Genomic DNA, 16748 nt, shown 5'->3' with positions numbered 1-16748 from the left:
CACTTCACGGAGAGGAAGGAGCCACTTCAGTCTTCTCCAGGCCTCCCATGTGCCAGTGCCGTCCTTTCTGAGGCGCGAGGCCCAACCTTGGAGCAGAGGTTTCTATTCTTTTCCATTCCTCTGCTTCTCCCGGCCTCTAGCTGTGCCTGCCCCGAGGTGTGCCAGCACCTCTCCCAGCTCCCTCACCTTCCCGCCTCACTGCTGGTCCTCCATGTTTTCCCAGACGAGGAGTGAAACAAAGCACCACGCAGTCCCATGTGGGATGTCTGCACGTGGGTGTGAGACTAGCAGCTGCTGCGACGGGGGTCAGAGCAACAGGAGTGATGGTGGGATGGGTGAAGGAAGAGTCAGAGCTGCGATGCTGGAAATAAGGAAAACAAAAGCCCTGTGGTGGGTGAGCGCTGTGAACAGCACCGCACGGCACGAATGGCACAACAGCATAAGAGGGGGAGAGACAAGAAGCAGTCAGAGCAGCCAGGGCACTGTGTGTCCCCAAACCCCTCACCCCTAGCTTCCCACACGCACTCACTCGCTTGAAAACACATTCCCAACAATCGTTTCCACAATCACCCCCAAACTGTTTCTGAATGCTCTGAGGTTCAGCCTTTGAGTCCTGTTCCTTGGTGAGGAGAAGGGCTGAGGTGTGAGTGGTGCAGATGCAGTGAAAGCTCTAGCATGCAGCCGGTAGGCATTTTGATCAGGAGAATCATTGCTAAAGCTGCAGAAGCAGTGAAGAAGAAAAGCTGCGTCAGAGTACTGGAAGGCTGAAAGAAGTTTATTGGGAAAAAAAAAATAAAGTAAGGATGTGGAATATTGCAAAACTTTATTAAGGTGGAGTAAAGATTGATTAGCGGTCATGCCCTTCCAAAATATGCAGCATCTAGACATGAACTGTGAAAAGCAAGAACTGCACTTTTGAGCACCAGCTCAGTAGAAACTGCTTCTACTAGGCTGATGCTAAAGCCGTGCACACCGACGCCTGAGGAACTCCCTGGAAATGGAGCCCGTGAGCACTGCTGAATAAAGAGCAATACCCACACTTTGCACAGGCAAGGCTTGCGAGTGGGTCACACAGTCTGATCAGGGCTGGTGCATCTGGCCTACACTTACAGACCAAAGTAGTGTCATTCCCTCCTCGTTCCCTGCTCCTGGATGGAGTGCTAACTGTTATCACCCTTCACCCTTTCCCCTAGGGTCTCTTCTCGGAGCTAGTTTACACCACAAAGGATTTTCCAGTATAGCTGCAATTACTAAAACCATGGGGTCAGTGCAATTTATTCCAGTGTCATTTTTGCCAGTATTGTTAAACCTTTGCTTCAAATGACAGAAACTATTTCAGAAAAAGAACGTTTTTGTTAGTCATTGTTTCTTCCAACTTCGTTCAGCCTGATCTTTTCGCACTCCTCCCTGACAAAACTATTTGGCCAATAGATTTAGCCTGGACTTCTCCTGAAACTCTCTCTGCGTTCTCGCCTTATTAGATGCTGTCATGTATGGTACCACGAAGCTGACAGTTGCCAGGGTCAGTTGCATGCCCCTTCTCTGGCAGCGCCAACAAAATTGATTGGTTTAGGAATCATTGAGGGGAGTGCTTTGCTGTGAATACTAAAATGCTAAGCGCTTTAGTGTGGATACATCTGTACTAGCAAAACAGTATTTTCTGCTAATAGAATAAAATGATCTCCCACCACTGGCATAAAATATTATTGGTAAAAATACAGTTTTACTGGTACAACTGTGCCTCTACCAGAGGCTTCTGTTGACACAGCCATGCCTGTCAGGGCTGGCATCTCTTTACACCTATGCTAGTAGATGTCAGTCCTGTAAACGTGATCTTGGTCTCTCTGAACACACGTTCACCTCTTTTCAGCTCACAGTGACAACTCCATCCCACAACTGCATTCGGTACAGTTATTCTTAAGACAGTAAATGCAAATGAAGATGCAAATACCTGTTGTAATTCAAATCAGTGAAACAACATCCTATTCTGCCATTCCTTCCTTACAGCTACTTAATGCAGATTCATAAAATTTAAGGTCAGAAGATACCTTTAGGTCATACAACCTGAGGTATAACATAGGTCAAGCAATTTTATGTCATTAACCCTCATGATTCATAGATGAGCAAGCATCTTCGAGAAACCAATTTTAGCTCAAAGATACCAAGTGAAGAAGTCACCGTTTTCCTTACAAGCTTATAACTTTTGCCTCACATTACTCAATTCAGAGCCATAAGAAGACGTTTTGACCCCTGTGATGCCCTCTTCTGTGTGGGTGCCTCTCCTTGGAGTTCCTTCTCTCTCTGATCCTTTCCTTGATCATTTTTTGACTCCTTCTAGGTGCCTTCTTCTAGATAACACTGTAATCCCTTCTCCAGCAGCAGAACTGCTATCACCCTTCCAGAGCAGCATAAACCGTCAGGTTGACGCATTAAGACATATTCCCCCCACCTTCTGGTGTCCTCTGCAGGGAGTGGGAGAACACCCTTGTGACAGACTCATGCTCAGTGGGTCCTGTCAGCTCTGTGAGTGGGGTTGAAATACCATCACCTGGGTGGTGTATATTTTTATTGTATATTTTCTGACAGCCAAGTGTTTATACTGCACTGATCTCCACGCTCTGCAAAGGTAAAAAGCATGCCTGGGCAATAACAACTCTGCATTTGTTAGGTCTGGGGATATTTCACATACAGAAATCTTAATAAGTTTATTCCAAAATACAGAGAGTAAGGGGTTTTGACTGATGTATATTTGCAGGTACAAAGGTACGCTTCATATTAAATTCATATTATTAAAGCCCTTACAAGAGAATCAGCCAAGCAGAAGATGACAAGCTTAAAAGAGATACCATTGTGATTACAGAAAGACAAGAAAAACAAACAAAATTCCTCCTTACTTTCAGTCTTTCTATCCCATAAAGTGTTTATGAGTAGCTCGGTTTAACTATTCCTAGCCTCACTGAAGTAATCAATAAAGGAACACCTTGGATAGAGAAGCATGCATTTTCTGCAATTATAGCTAAACAGAACAGATTTGAACAAATTCCACTTCCATTATTAAGAAGAGTCTGAATTTTTAGCTCTGCAAATAACCAGCTGAATAGCCTGTAACTCGATTTTTATTAACATCCAGTTGTCTGTCACATACCTCAAAGTCCAAGTGTCCCTGTGTTCCTGAGTACTTGACATCAGACAGCTGGCAATTTTCTCAATATGATGTATAACAAGTGACTTTATTGGGGTAATTTAGGACAGACCCTGTAGAACATGTAAAAGAGTTCTTGGCTGGGAGCTGTTTCTCCAAATCTATCTGAGAAATGGCTTGCAATCTTACTCATCTTCACAGGTGTTTGATGCCATTGATTTACAATTTTATATGGCAATTCTAACAGGTTAGCTGAAATAGAGCATACACATATGAAGGACATTATTGAGTCCAATATCTCCAGCTCAAGAGAATGAGATAGTTCCCTTTCCCATTTAATCATAAATGTTTCTTTAGTGGGCAATAAAGAAAAAGCAATGGCTTTATACAATCACCCCACAATGTTCTGAGATTCATTGCTAAGGAATAAGATTTGCTCAGATAAAAAGGATTCTCTAATACAAGTAGATTTAACATCAGACTGAATAAAGGAACTCCTGAACTGGAAGAAGCAAAAAGGGAAGTCTAGCATGTTCCACCTTTGTTGTATTTCGAAGTGAAACATGAATTTGTTTTTACTGAAGGGTTGAGATAAATATTCCAAATAATTGAAATCAGTCGTTTCTGCAATCTTTTGAGAGAATAGGAGCAAATTACACGATATACTTATAAAAAGGGGCAGATTACTTTTAAAGCTGGTACAGACATCACTCCAGGAACAGAGAACTTGGGTTCAGCTCTGGTCCCTCAAAACTGCAGTTTTCACACCTGCCAACTCATGATCCCTCTGTTTTCAAAACCTACCTAGAAAGTCAGTTCCCCTTAGCTGAGTAATGAGCTGGATTTATACATCTGTAACAGAACCCACCATACTCAAGAGGCTTGCATAGTGCTTTTAATGATTCCCTTTCCTGCCCAAGTAAAGTTAGTAATAAGTCTTTTAAACAGGATGAAGCACTGAATGGGGTCAAGTTCACAACAGTGAACTTCAAAACAGACATAAAATAGAGATCACCTAATTCATTCATACTGAACCAACCTAATTAATCAGCAGTGCTCTTCAAATACACGGCTCCATTGAGCTGTGCAAATAAGATCCCTGTATAAAAATGACACGTATTAAAATTAAATTGGCAAAGTGTTTAGTACTGGCCTCACTTTGCTCCCACTGAACTATAATTCTTCTGTCACAAGGTGCTTTGAAAATTCCCATTCAGTGGGACCAGCCCTTCAGTGAAGAGCAGAAAGGACATGATGATTTTGATGATTTTGCATCATGTGGCCTTTCCCAGAACGAGTGCAGTCCCTGATTTCTGGCTGGTGAGAATCACCATGGATAGCGGTTCCCAAATTAGGCTCCTTTCTTCTTGGACATATGCATAGTAAGTTTACACCCAGCACAGAATGGTGTGGCAATTTAAATTTAAATGTGGTTAAATGAAAACCACATTTGTCCAATCCTCTGGATGAGAAGAAAACAGCTGTAACATGGCAAAAAGATATGCACACATTTCATTTTTTTATGAAGTTCGCCGAAAAGACAAAATCAAGATCAGAAAAATCTTAATAGTATTTGTATATTACTTTTTAAAAAAGAGAGAGAACATGGTATTTTTCTGTTCGCTTACAATTTCCCTAAAATCCACCAGGAGACATAAAATATTAGGGATGGTCTGTTTGGAATGAAAAACAAATAGCAAAAAATTAATTAGCGTACAAAGCAAGCCTATTGTCAGTCCCTGAGTCTTCGCTGCCTCTGACTATAGCATCTGGATTTGTTAATGCAGATGACTCACATTGTTAAGTCTTTGTTAAATAACTAGATGATATTCTGGATTAATAAAATAGTCGTTCTAATTTTAATAACATTTCTTTTTTAATTTAAGCAAGAAGAAAGAGATGTTTTAAACAGACCAATCCTCACCACATGATAGGTGCTCAAGTCTGTCACTAAGTTTCATGGCTTAACAGGAGCAAGGACCATATGAATTAGTAAGCATTCCCAGGATCAGGCGCTAGACTAGTAACATACTGAGATTTTTTAGAGCTGTGTATCTTGAAGTAGTTTACATCTAGGATGTAGGAAAAAATCTCCTCTTAGCTTAGTTTAGCTTCTAGCTTAGCTGAAGCAGGGAGCCAGCCATGGGGGATGCTTTTCTTGAGAAATACTTTGCCCTTGTAACGAGGATTTGATTGTGGCTTTGACAATCAGGCATGTCATGGCAGAGAGGATGTGAAAGTGAAGCACCCGAACGACAGTTGGTGGTGACGTCCTGTTTGCTGAGGACAGGAGCAAGCTCAACACGCCTGTGGGGACTGCGTGTGTAACCGACAGCTACTGCACCCCTCAGGAGCGTAGCCTTCTCCTGCGCCGGCTCCCGGGGAACAAAGCCGTGGCTGCCCCTTCTCCAGCTGGCGTGTGGAGCATCTTCATGCAAGTTAACCTCTCCCCGTGAATCTAGAGATCACAGGCATTTCAGCTGTCTCTGTGCAAGGACCATTCCCACCTCGCACGCTTAGGCAAGAACCGCTAGCTCACTGGTGCAGCTTAGAGACTCCGTTGAGCCACTGTATGAGCAAAGAGGATGGACCAGCAGTCATAATCCAAGCCCGGGACTCCGGAGATGTACGTACAGTTCAGCATATGCCTCACAAATGAACACCCCTGTGATGCAGAAATAATAAAATAAAAAATGGTAAACCCCACACCCTGGAGCTTTTACTACTCTAGGCTAGACATCAAAAAAACGGATAAACCCTCTTCACTTCCATGTAACTGTCTCTACATCATCGTGACCAACATTTAGGGCCTAAGTGGATGGACTCCCTCAGTACTTAAGAAGTTGTGCTTATTGAAGAGGTTACTGCCACCTACCAGCTATTTATTGTCCCTCTGCTGGAGTCCGCTGTCTCTTCAGATATGTTGGCTCACTTTATCCTAATCTTATTTAGGCAAATGGGTCTGAGCTAATGCGGATAGTTTAAATAGTAAGTCTGGTAACCTGGCTCATTTAATCTGAAAAGGGTTGGGGGAAAAGGGGGAACACACATGCAAGCAACTGTACCAGCAGATGTGAGGAGCATTAATATCTGGCAGGGGTGATGCCGACAAAAAATGGGGATAGTAACTTTTTTCCCTGGCTGAGCTGTGCTTTGCAAGAGAGCACCTGTTTATTATCTTAGGACATACGTTTCTTTTGGCAGTAGTGCTGGCTAAGCAGGTCCTATTCGTCTCCCTCTGTCTCCAGACCTCCTCCTCGGTCAAACAGTAAGAAGTGGGTAACGGCATCGTGTGCTCTGCCCCTTCTCTTCCCCCTTCCTGTTATGCCAGCACTACTGGTTGGGCCGTTGGGTGAGTCAGTGCAAGGATCTGCATAAAAATAAGTTTTCTTTCTCCCCCCTTGGGTTACTGGCACACCATGCAGCTGCGCAGACCGTTGCATCAGCACCCCCAAGGCCCACGCCAGGTGGTTATGGCAGTCACCTGGAGCTGCTGGAGCTGGCGCTGCAGCTGAAAGAAATGTTCATGCAGTCACGGCATTCCTCCCTCGTGCCTCATTTCCTTGACGGTGAAGTGGGAGTAACTGGACTTCTCAGTTTACAGGAGTGCTTAAAGCATAAATATATCGAAGCAACAGCTCTCAAACTAGGAAGTTGCCCCCTTGGGAAAGCACAGCATGTACCAGGCTGGCATGGAAAAGGCTCAGGAAAATTTCATCTGGCCCCTCCCACCTCTCTCCTCCCTCATCCCCTTCCAGCCTTTGCAGTTCCTCCCTCTCCTCACTGAGAGCGTTCACTTTGTGTCCCCTACGCAGAGGGGCCGAAAGAAATGGGCACTGGGGTGAACTTTGTTGGAACTTGGAGGGTAGGATTCATCTGGACAGAAAGCAACAGTATGCGTGATACTTACGAGTGATACAGTATGGCTATACTTGGGGAGGCTAAGGCAGCTGCAAGTTGGGCTGCAGGAATTTGGGGTTACCCAGAGAGCGAACGTGCATGTACGTGTAAAAGGGTGGGGAATGAAGATAAGGTGGGGGAAGGAGGGAATTACAAACTATTACAGCAAAGGAGAAAGGTGGGGCTCCAGCTAAAAGACTCAGAGCTGCTGTATTAGAGAATGTGAATGGTCAAATACTGCAGAAATGGGTCAGAAAGAGAGCGCATCAGGCAAAATCATAATCACCCTTGCAAATATTCAGAATAGCATATACACTATAGTCATAGGAAAGAAATTTAGTTTGCAAAGGAAAAAAAAATGTACCATCTCCTGTTAAAATCCATGCATTTCTGGCTGTACATAAAAATATCCTACAGACAAATTATTTTTCTTGGTGAAGACATGGAGGCCACAGTAATCTGTTCCTAGAAACAGCAATTCATAAATACCGCAGGCTATAGGTAATATTTGCATTGTGTCATATAAAATGTGTAACTAAACTGTGGAAAAAGATTAGGAAGGAAAACTAGGCCTTTTTTTTTTTTTCTTGGAAGATCCAGCGCGTTTACAGCTAAGGTAGCGATCTCGTTTATTTTATGAGTGTGAAAGCTGTATTGTCAGTTTGACTGTTTCTTCGACGTATCAGTCAACCCTGCATGCTACAACTGACGATAGGAAGGACCTCCAACCAATGTGTAGCTACCAGCATATATTTCTTGTGGTTTCCCATGCGTCTCTTGCACATCAGCAAAGAAAAGATTTGTAAAAGGTGGAAGAACGGGAAAGAATCATTGGCAGAGAACTCAATGATTACTGTTGTACTGAATCTCGTTTAAGTTTTCTAATTTATAAATGAACAGGACCATAAATTATTAATTCAAAGGAAGGCTGGCCTTTTCCTAGATTTCTCCAAAATGCAATGATGTTCCCAAATAATGACATAGGATCCAGAAATATTAATGTAATTCCGTTTAAAGGCTCAGATTTCACCAGTGGGTAAACCCAGAAATCAACAACCCCTACTATTACTGCCAAGTGGAAGATTTTGTTTTGATTTAGAAAATTGCTTGGGCTGCTATCTCACCAAAGTACAGACTCAAGAGCTGTTTTTCCTAGAGGCCTTGGTCCACAGAAGCACTTAATCAGGGCTTAACTTTAAGGAAGTGAGTGATCTTAGTGACTTCAGTGGATGATTCGCATTTGTAAAATTGAGGTATTTAAACATTCTATTCAAGTGGTCTAAATCCAGCAAGGAAAAAAAATGCTAATGTTGCATTTCCATAATAAAATCGTGTGTGACATTCTTGAGACGGAGATGGTGATGTTTTGAAGTCCTTTTGTTTACACATTGCCAGAAGAAATTGATTAAATTGCCCAGGATTAGTGGCTGCTAAAGAATGGATTTTAATTAAATGGTAGAATGTGTCACTCTCTACATGTTTTAGGCCACAATCTGTTGCCATAAACCGTGTTTTTTCAAAGTTCATTATGACCAGCTAAAATAAAATTGTTACACTTACCTACAGGCTTTACACCTAACAGATTCTGGCTTATCAGCTGGGTATCAACTGCAATAGTTTACATATTACATTTGTGACTGAAATGTAAATATTATGTAATAAAGAAAACACTACTATTTTATACTGATATGTTGACCACATAAGGGTTCTCTTAAAAGCAAAATCCCATTACTATAGCTCCAAATACCAAGCTAAAGCATAAAGCTAAAGCTGTGAGCTGGCTGCTTACTTTTCTGTGATCTGATTTATGCCTTATTGAAATCAATTAAAAGATTTGCACTGACTTTATAAAGATTTCGATTGGATGTTTAAGTAGTAAAAGAAGTGATAATTTAATAAAAGCCTACATACTTTTCTCTTTTTTCCTCATTAAATCCAATGCCAATCTAAAAGAAGGAAATTGAGAATTACGGTGAGTTCGACAACTGTTTCATCGAACTGCACAGTGGATTTAAACATAAAGCACAACAAGAACCCAACAAAAAGGGGGGTTTTGTACACAGAGATTTTTCAGACTCTTGTGGGTACCCAGGTCAGGTGCAAGAGACTCTTGAACCTCCGACTGGATTTTCACCTCACCAAAAAAAGTTAAAGATGTTTCTCCCAATACCTCTAAAACAACACCTCAGAGCTATTACAGTGTTGGTTTGTTTTCTGTATCTCTTTTTAGTGTTACTCTTTGTATGGTTTAAAAGCTGCTGCTCTGACCAAACGGAAGGATGGCTGCCGTACTGCTGGGAAAGGCGCCTCACTTCCACGGGGTCAAGCTACAGATGGGTGGCCTAGGGGGTCTGTATGGATGTTGCAGCCAATGGAATAAACAAATTACCAACAGTAAGTCTAGAAAAAGATGCTGTTTATCCTGGAAAGGGATCCCAGAGCACGGGAGTTTATAATTTATCAGAAAAGAATCAAGAGAAAGAAACCACACTTGGACAACATTGGTTTATAGAAAATAATTAAATTGAAGAAACAATGAAAATGGAACTAAAGTTGAAACTGCGCACTTGCAATATCAAGTATCAATGCAATCGTTTTGCAGCAGATAATATGCATGGCAATTAGAGCTTTTTTACATTATATTATAATAAGTTCATAATTCATGCATACGATGAGAGCTTTTGGAAAGGAGCATTTGAATTTAACAAACACTACCACTCATCATCTGAGCAAAGATGGCAAAAGGAATTTCAACATTATTTGTGATCTAAAAAATTGAACCATCGTTGTTGCTTTGTGTTGTGCTTCCCTTGCACAGACTGCAGTGCCTTCTGTCTGCTTTAGGGTGTGGCATCTGCCATTGGGGAGGAAAAACTGGCATGTGTTGCCTTTTATAGCAGACTGATTTCATTGTGCTGAGGGCCTCTATTTTATAGCCTCTTAGTTCCAATCTTGTAGCCGAGTTGCTGAAACAAATGGAAGGAAAAGGAGTTAGTGGTATAAACTCTTCAGTTTAAAGCCTCATCCTTTTTTTCTTTCCCGGGGAGAACATTTCGAGTAAATCTGCGTTAAACTTTGCGGGTTATTTTCCTGATCAGAAAGAGTTGCGGAACATGTCAGGAAGTATTGCGATCCACAGCCGAGGCGCTATCAGTACATCTTAGCAGATTTTCAATTTATATATTTTTGCTTGAATATAAATGTCTTAAAGAATAAATGTGTAATTGATTTTATATTTTATTTTAGAGTACACATGTAAATAAATACACACAAGTAGACATCTATATTTATATTTGCATATGAAAGACTTCAAAAAATCAACTTATGTGGTTTAATGTGTATAATTAGCGTGCATTTGAATATAGAAAAGAAGAAAATCCAGGAGAAAATGTCAAAAAGGCTCACTAACAAAGATGTAGTATTCTCTTGGCAAAAGCTGATGAATGATTTGGCATGAATTCATCTTACAGTTCTGTTATTCTCTCTCCTACAAAGATGATATACCCCTTTCTAGCAGTTTGCATAGAATTGCAATTTGTTGTTGTTACAGGCTGTAATGACCCTTGGGTATGCACCTGATTCCCCCCACTAGAATTACTCACCATTTTTTTTCCCGCTCTATGTTTTTCTACTAGCCATATAAAATTTCTGCACTTGCAAGAGTACCAAAAGAAAAAAAAAAGAAAGAAGAGAAAAATACAATTGTAACAGAAGTATTAGCAATATGTACGAGACGAGCACTGAGACTTTTCAAAACTAACTCCATAATGGAAATCAGAATACTTCTGACTTTTCAGACAGACCTAAAATTAATAGACCCTGGAATCACACTGTTCATACATTTATCAATAATCTTTGCATGTAATTCAACTCTATAGCATGAAGCTTCTGCACTTGAATGTTTTCACAGCGGATTCAAAAAAGCCTACCTACTCGACAGCATCTTTCTTGATACGCTGCGTTTTTCTCTACCATTATTATTGAATCTCCTATTTATCCATTCTGAAATTTTAAAATGTGCTTACATTTAACAGAGCGCATAAATATATTCATTTAAAACAGCGTGGTTTAGACCCTTACTACATTGAAAACGTTCACTAACATCCCAGTTCGCTATATTCATAGCCAAGTATTTGATCTCCCAAATGCTTTTATTAGTTGAATGTAGTGTGTGACTATTACCTTTTCTTATACTAGGGTATAATTTGTATTAAGATATGTATAAAAAAACCTTCAAACCGTTCTGAAAGGTGGTTCAAAAGTGTAGGTCAGCAGCAGCAGCCTTCCATTTGGACCAAGAGTTACTTGGATTACACATTTTGGTTTTTGTGTTACTACATTTTCACGAATGTCTTGTGCGTACTGGAAATTATATTGTTTGGGGAAACAATTACGAGACCGAAAATGTCTCGCTCTCCTTGATCAACTCCTGTTGATCTGCAAATAAGTACACAGAACATATTGAAAACGACCCTATATATAAAAGCATCATCAGTGCAAATGACCGTTAGAATTTGGAGACAGCTGGACAATGTGGACAACTGCAAAGATGCTACCGCCGCAGAATTTGAGGTTAAATTTTATAACCGTCTGCACACACAATATGAATCTTCGGGGGGGGGAGAAAAGTCTTATTTTCCCGTGGCATAGCAAACGTTTCCCTGCCCTCCGAACACAACGAGGCGGCTTTTGAGCACGACGCGCGGGGCTGGGGGGCAGCGCGCGGCCCCTCAAAGTTTGACCCGCTCGCCTGCCCCAGCACACCTGGACGCGGCGTTGGCGGCTGCCCCTCGCCTCCCTCCCGCCGCAGCCGCCCGCGCGGGGCAGCGCCGCCGGCGGCACTGCCGGCCCCGCGGCGGCGGGGCCAGCCCCGGCCCCCCCCGCGGCCTTAGGCGGCCCAAGGCGCCCGGCGGGGCCCGCCTCGACCCTTCGCCTCGCAGCGACCCCCGCCCGAGCCCGGCGTTCGGCTGCCTCCTCCGCGGAGCCCGCAGGGTGCCCCGTGCCGGCCGCGACCCCCGGGGCGTCCGGAAGCGGGACCCGACTACGAGCAGGGGCACTCGAGGGGGCCGCGCCCCCCCAGCTCGCCGCGCTGCTGCCGGCGGCGGGGAGCGGGAGCCGGAGCCGTGCGGAGTCCAGTCCGCGTTTTGCGAGTGCGCGGGAGCGATCGGGGCGGAGGGGGCGATGGCTGCCGGCGCTGGCTCGCTCGCTGGCTCATGCCATGCCGGGCCAGCGCGGCTCCGGCAGACGTGTGTTTACCCATATCCGGGTTAGAGAGGAAAGGGGGGGAAAAAAAAAAGTTTCATTTAAACCTGAACAAAAAACTTTCAACATGAAATCACACAGCAGGAACAGGCACAGACCGTAAGGCGTTCTTACCATTTCTAATCGCAACCACGGACTCGGGGAGGGAAATTTCTGTAATTTGGTGCGTGCGGAGCGCTCCGCAGGGGATACTCTTGGCTCAGTCAAGTCCCTTCCCCGGCCGCTTCTCTTTCTGCCCCTCTCCTCTCCCTCCCCCACCCCTGCTCGCCCCCCTTTTGGGAGGGTGGGGGTTGATTTTTTTTCTTTTTCAATTTTTTCTTTTTTTTTTTTTTTCCTCTTTTTGGTAGTTACTGTTATCAGTACTAATTTCTCCGGACTCGCAATGTTGCGATGATCATGGCCGCGCAAGTCGCAGCGGCTCCGGCGGGTGCGAACAACAGCAAGGGCAAAGCCCCGAGCCTGCCGGGCGGCCTGGGCCCGGAGCGGGGCCCGGGGGGGGCCGCCGCCGCCGCGGGGGCTCCCGGGCCGGGCCCCGCGCTGGGGGTCGGAGAAGGGAGTCCGGCCGGCGGCAGCAGCAGCAGCAGCAGCAGCGTGAATAATGTAGATCACCATCTCCTCCACCACCACAGCGAGCCGCTGAACATGGCCAATAACGCGGCTCCCGCCGCTGCCGCCGGTAACAACAACAACAACAACGCCAGCGGCGGCGGCGGCTCCTCCTCGGAGCCGGCTCTGAAGGAAGGTGGAAGCTCCTCGGCGTTATCTTCATCTTCTTCGTCTTCTTCCTCCTCCTCCTCCTCCTCCTCCAACCCGGGCTCGGCCATGGAGACGGGGCTGCTCCCCAACCACAAGCTGAAGAGCGTCGGAGGCGATCACCCCGCCGCGCCGCCCCACCACCACCATGCCCACCACCCGCATCACCATGCCCACCACCACCATGCCCACCACCCGCACCACCACCACCATGCACTACAGCAGCAGCTAAATCAATTCCCGCCGCCGCCGCCGCAGCAGCCGCCGCCTCAGCACCATCCCGTGCAGAATAACAACAGCAGCCTCGGCGGCGGCGGCGGCAGCGGCAGCAACAACAACGGCGGTGGCGGTGGCGGCGCTGCTCAGCCCAGTGCAGACATGGAGCAGCAGCAACATGGAGGAAAAGACAGTGTTTTGGGCGCTCAGGCCGAGCCCCCCCAGCAGCCGCAGCAAATGCTGAATAAAGGCGCCGACGAGGAGGAGATGCCCGGCAAGATGGGCGAGCCCATCGGCGGCCGCTACGATCACCCCGGCTTGGGACCCCTGGGCGGACAGCAGCAGCCCCAGCAGCCGCCCCCGAGCGCTGGGAGCGGCGGCGGCGGCGGCCTCGGCGGCGGCGGCGGCGGGAGCGGGGGAGGCGGCGGCGGCCCCTCCGCGGTGGGTGTCTCGGAGTTCAATAGCTATTATGGCAACGCTGCCCCTGCCCCTGCCAGCAGCGCTACGGCGAGCCGCGCCGGGCCTTGCTTTGATCAACATGGCGGACAACAAAGCCCCGGGATGGGGATAATGCACCCCACGGCGGCCCCCAACAGCATGGACCCCCTGCAAAACTCCCACGAAGGTTACCCCAACAGCCAGTACAACCACTACCCGGGCTACGGCCGCGGCCCCGGCGGCGGCGCGGGCAGCGGCGGCGGCGCGGGAGCCGTGGCGGCGGCGGCCGCCGGGGCAGGCGGCGGCGGCTACGGGGGCTCCGCGGCGGGCTACGGGGTGCTGAGCTCCCCGCGGCAGCCGGGCGGCGGCATGATGATGGGCCCCGGCGGCGGGGCCGGCCTCGGCAAGGCTGCTGCCGGCGCGGCGGCGGCGGCCGGCGGCTTCACGCGGTTCTCCGGGCAGAACCAGCACCCGTCCGGGGCCACCCCTACCTTGAACCAGCTGCTCACGTCCCCCAGCCCCATGATGCGGAGCTACGGCAGCAGCTACCCCGACTACAGCAGCCCCAGCGCCCCGCCGCCGCCGCAGCCCCAGCCTCAGGCAGCGGCGGCCGCCCCGGGAAGCCAGCAGGCAGCGGCGGGCATGGGCATGGGCAAGGACATGGGCGCCCAGTACGGAGCGGCGAACCCGGCCTGGGCAGCGGCACAACAAAGGAATCACCCGGCGATGAGCCCTGGGAACACCGGGCAGGCCATCAGCAGGACCCAGGTAACCCCCCGCGCTCGATTAATGACGGCTCCCCGCCTCCGTGCCACTCGCGTCGGGGTCTTAGTTTCTTTATAATTCACTTTTTTCCTCTCCCCCCCCCCCCCTTCTTTTTTCCTCCTTTTTTTTTTTTCCCCCCTTTTTTTTTTTTTTTTTTTTTTTCCTCCGGGCCAGTTCTGCTCCTCGCTGCTTCCGTAGCAAGGGTGAGCAGCGCACAATGCGCGGCCCCGCTGGGGCTGGAGGCGCCGGAGCGCGGCTTTCGCTGGCGAAATTAGGTTGTTCTCAAACCCAATTAGTATTTTTTTCCCTCCACTTTGAAACAGCGACGGAGAGACGCGGGGCCCGCAGGACAGGCGGCCTGGGACGGGGGTGGGGGGGCGGATTTTGTAACCGGAGTGTCGGGCCCGGGGGGCTCCCGGGGGACAACGTCCATTATCTTCCACGGGGCTTTCCTCCCCTTTTTTCCTCTCTTTAACCTGTTATTTTTTTGAACAGAACGAGTTGCGCCGCTACACGCTCTTAGCAAATTAGTTTGTCACTGATGGAGTTACCGCAGTGAGATCCACGGAACGCGGCTCCTTTTTCTGTGGGAAGAGCGCGCGTGTGTGCGCCTGTGTGCGCGCGTGTGCTCGCGCCTCAGTCCGCGCGGCGCGGGCCGGGGCGCGTGGGGTGCCGGGGCCCGGTGACCCGAAGGGGGCTTGCCCACCAGCAGAAGCGCGCGGGGGTGCGCGCGCGCATAACTACGTTTCTTTCCCCAAACGCGCGGAAATCCGAACCGGGGGGGGAAAACGGGGAAAAAAAAAAAAAAAAAAGAACGAAAAGTCCTTGGCGTCAGTCAAGGGGCGCGGGCACCGGGCGGGCCGCCACCCCCGCCCGCACCCCCTCGCCCCAGCCCGGTAACTCCGCCGATCGATCGATCGATCGATAGATAGATAGGCGCGACGATCGCGGAGCGGCGGGCCGTGGCGCAGCGCCTTTCCGGGGCGGGCGCGGCGCGGGGAGCCGCCGGGCCGGGAGGCCGGGCCCCGCCGGACGGCCGGTCCCGAGGAGCGGCCGGGTCTCCTCCGCCAGGTTCGGAATTTGAATTGTGGAGGTAAACTGGCTGCAACCGTCTCCAGACAGCTGCCTCCGAGTTGACATCTAATCTGCCATCTGATTGGCTCCCCGCTCGCCATTGGGCACCTCGCGCCGCTGATGTAAATAGAAGTGCTGAGCGGCGCAGTCACAGAAAGCCCCGCCGCAAACAACAGCCGGCAGCCGCGCCGCCGGGCCAGGGGGCGCGGGCGGGGGAGAGGCGCACACGCGCGGCCTCCGCGCCGGCACCGGCCGTGCTGGCCACCCGCGCCGGGAAGAGCCGGGGGCTTCTCCCCCCCCGCCCCCCCGTTCCCTCTGGTTCCATGGCGTGGTTTTTCCGGGCATCGATTTACTGATTTTTTTTTAGATTTTTAATTCCATGCTAATTGGAGGCGGTGGGGGAGTCTCTTGTCATAAGAGTGCTTGGACGAGGATTCGGGATTTCAAGTTGCGCTCGTGCCTCTAGAAACATTTTGTAATGTTGCAGCTTATGGATGTTATGCAAGGGATTAGATTTTTGTTAAGAAAAAAATTAATCCAAATATTAATTTCATTACATTTCTGTTAGCTTGATAGCTAACCTGTGCATGCCTCTTAAAAAAAGCTTGTTTGCATGTAGCTGCTGTAGGTGAGAAAACGCCGTGTGTTGTGCAGAGAAGGGAAAAAGGAGCCGTTCTGTCAGAGGTTGCATTCATCTCTGCAACAGATCCAGATATTCGGGGGAAAACGTGCTTTTGCGTTTGAATTGTGGTTAGAATACTTCAAGAAGCATCGGGAGTTGTTGATCTCATCATTTTTCTACACAAGTGTGAGATAAGGCTTGAATTCTCAGTAAGAGAGTGAATTGTGTTAAATGGAGTAGTGCATTAGAATTTTATGGGTTTTTTTTCCCTTCAAGATCTTTCTATTAAGAACTGTTAAATCTTTTAATAGCTTTTAACAACGAGGACTGACAGGAACAAATGCAGGTGTACGCTTTTGGGGTCCTCAAACAGCTAGATCTTGCCCTAAAGTAATGAACAGAACCTGGAAAAAGCATCGCTTAATATTGTGAACGGTGTATTAATCCTGAAAAAATAATAATAGAAACCCGGGATGGGCTGGCTGTGTGTGTGTTTGTCTACTTCCAACAGACCACTCTTGTCATGTTTTTAGTTTTTATTCCATTTCCTTTCTATTTCTTCTGAATTCTAAGATT

The 16748-nt window shown here is 47.7% G+C and overlaps 1 protein-coding gene across 27 annotated transcripts in view; it reads left to right on the top strand.

Moving 5' to 3' along the window:
- Positions 1-12231: 12231 nt before the first annotated feature.
- The window catches only part of ARID1B (AT-rich interaction domain 1B), a 336572-nt gene continuing 332055 nt past the window's right edge, over positions 12232-16748 (top strand). For 11 of the 27 annotated variants that reach the window (XR_012673019.1, XM_075146093.1, XM_075146087.1 and 8 more), the window contains exon 1: positions 12233-14479. Coding sequence is in view for 24 of the 27 variants with exons in the window: in XM_075146093.1 (XP_075002194.1) it covers positions 12695-14479 (1785 nt within the window). In the remaining 3 variants the exon portion in view is untranslated. Of the gene's footprint in view, positions 14480-16748 lie in introns of all 27 variants that reach the window. The other 16 variants (XM_075146080.1, XM_075146082.1, XM_075146079.1 and 13 more) reach the window with 5 other exon arrangements.

Source organism: Calonectris borealis, chromosome 3 (assembly GCF_964195595.1).
Source record: "Calonectris borealis chromosome 3, bCalBor7.hap1.2, whole genome shotgun sequence".
Lineage (NCBI taxonomy): Eukaryota > Metazoa > Chordata > Aves > Procellariiformes > Procellariidae > Calonectris > Calonectris borealis.
Note: the sequence above shows the minus strand (reverse complement) of the source record. Positions and strands in the feature narration are given on the sequence as shown.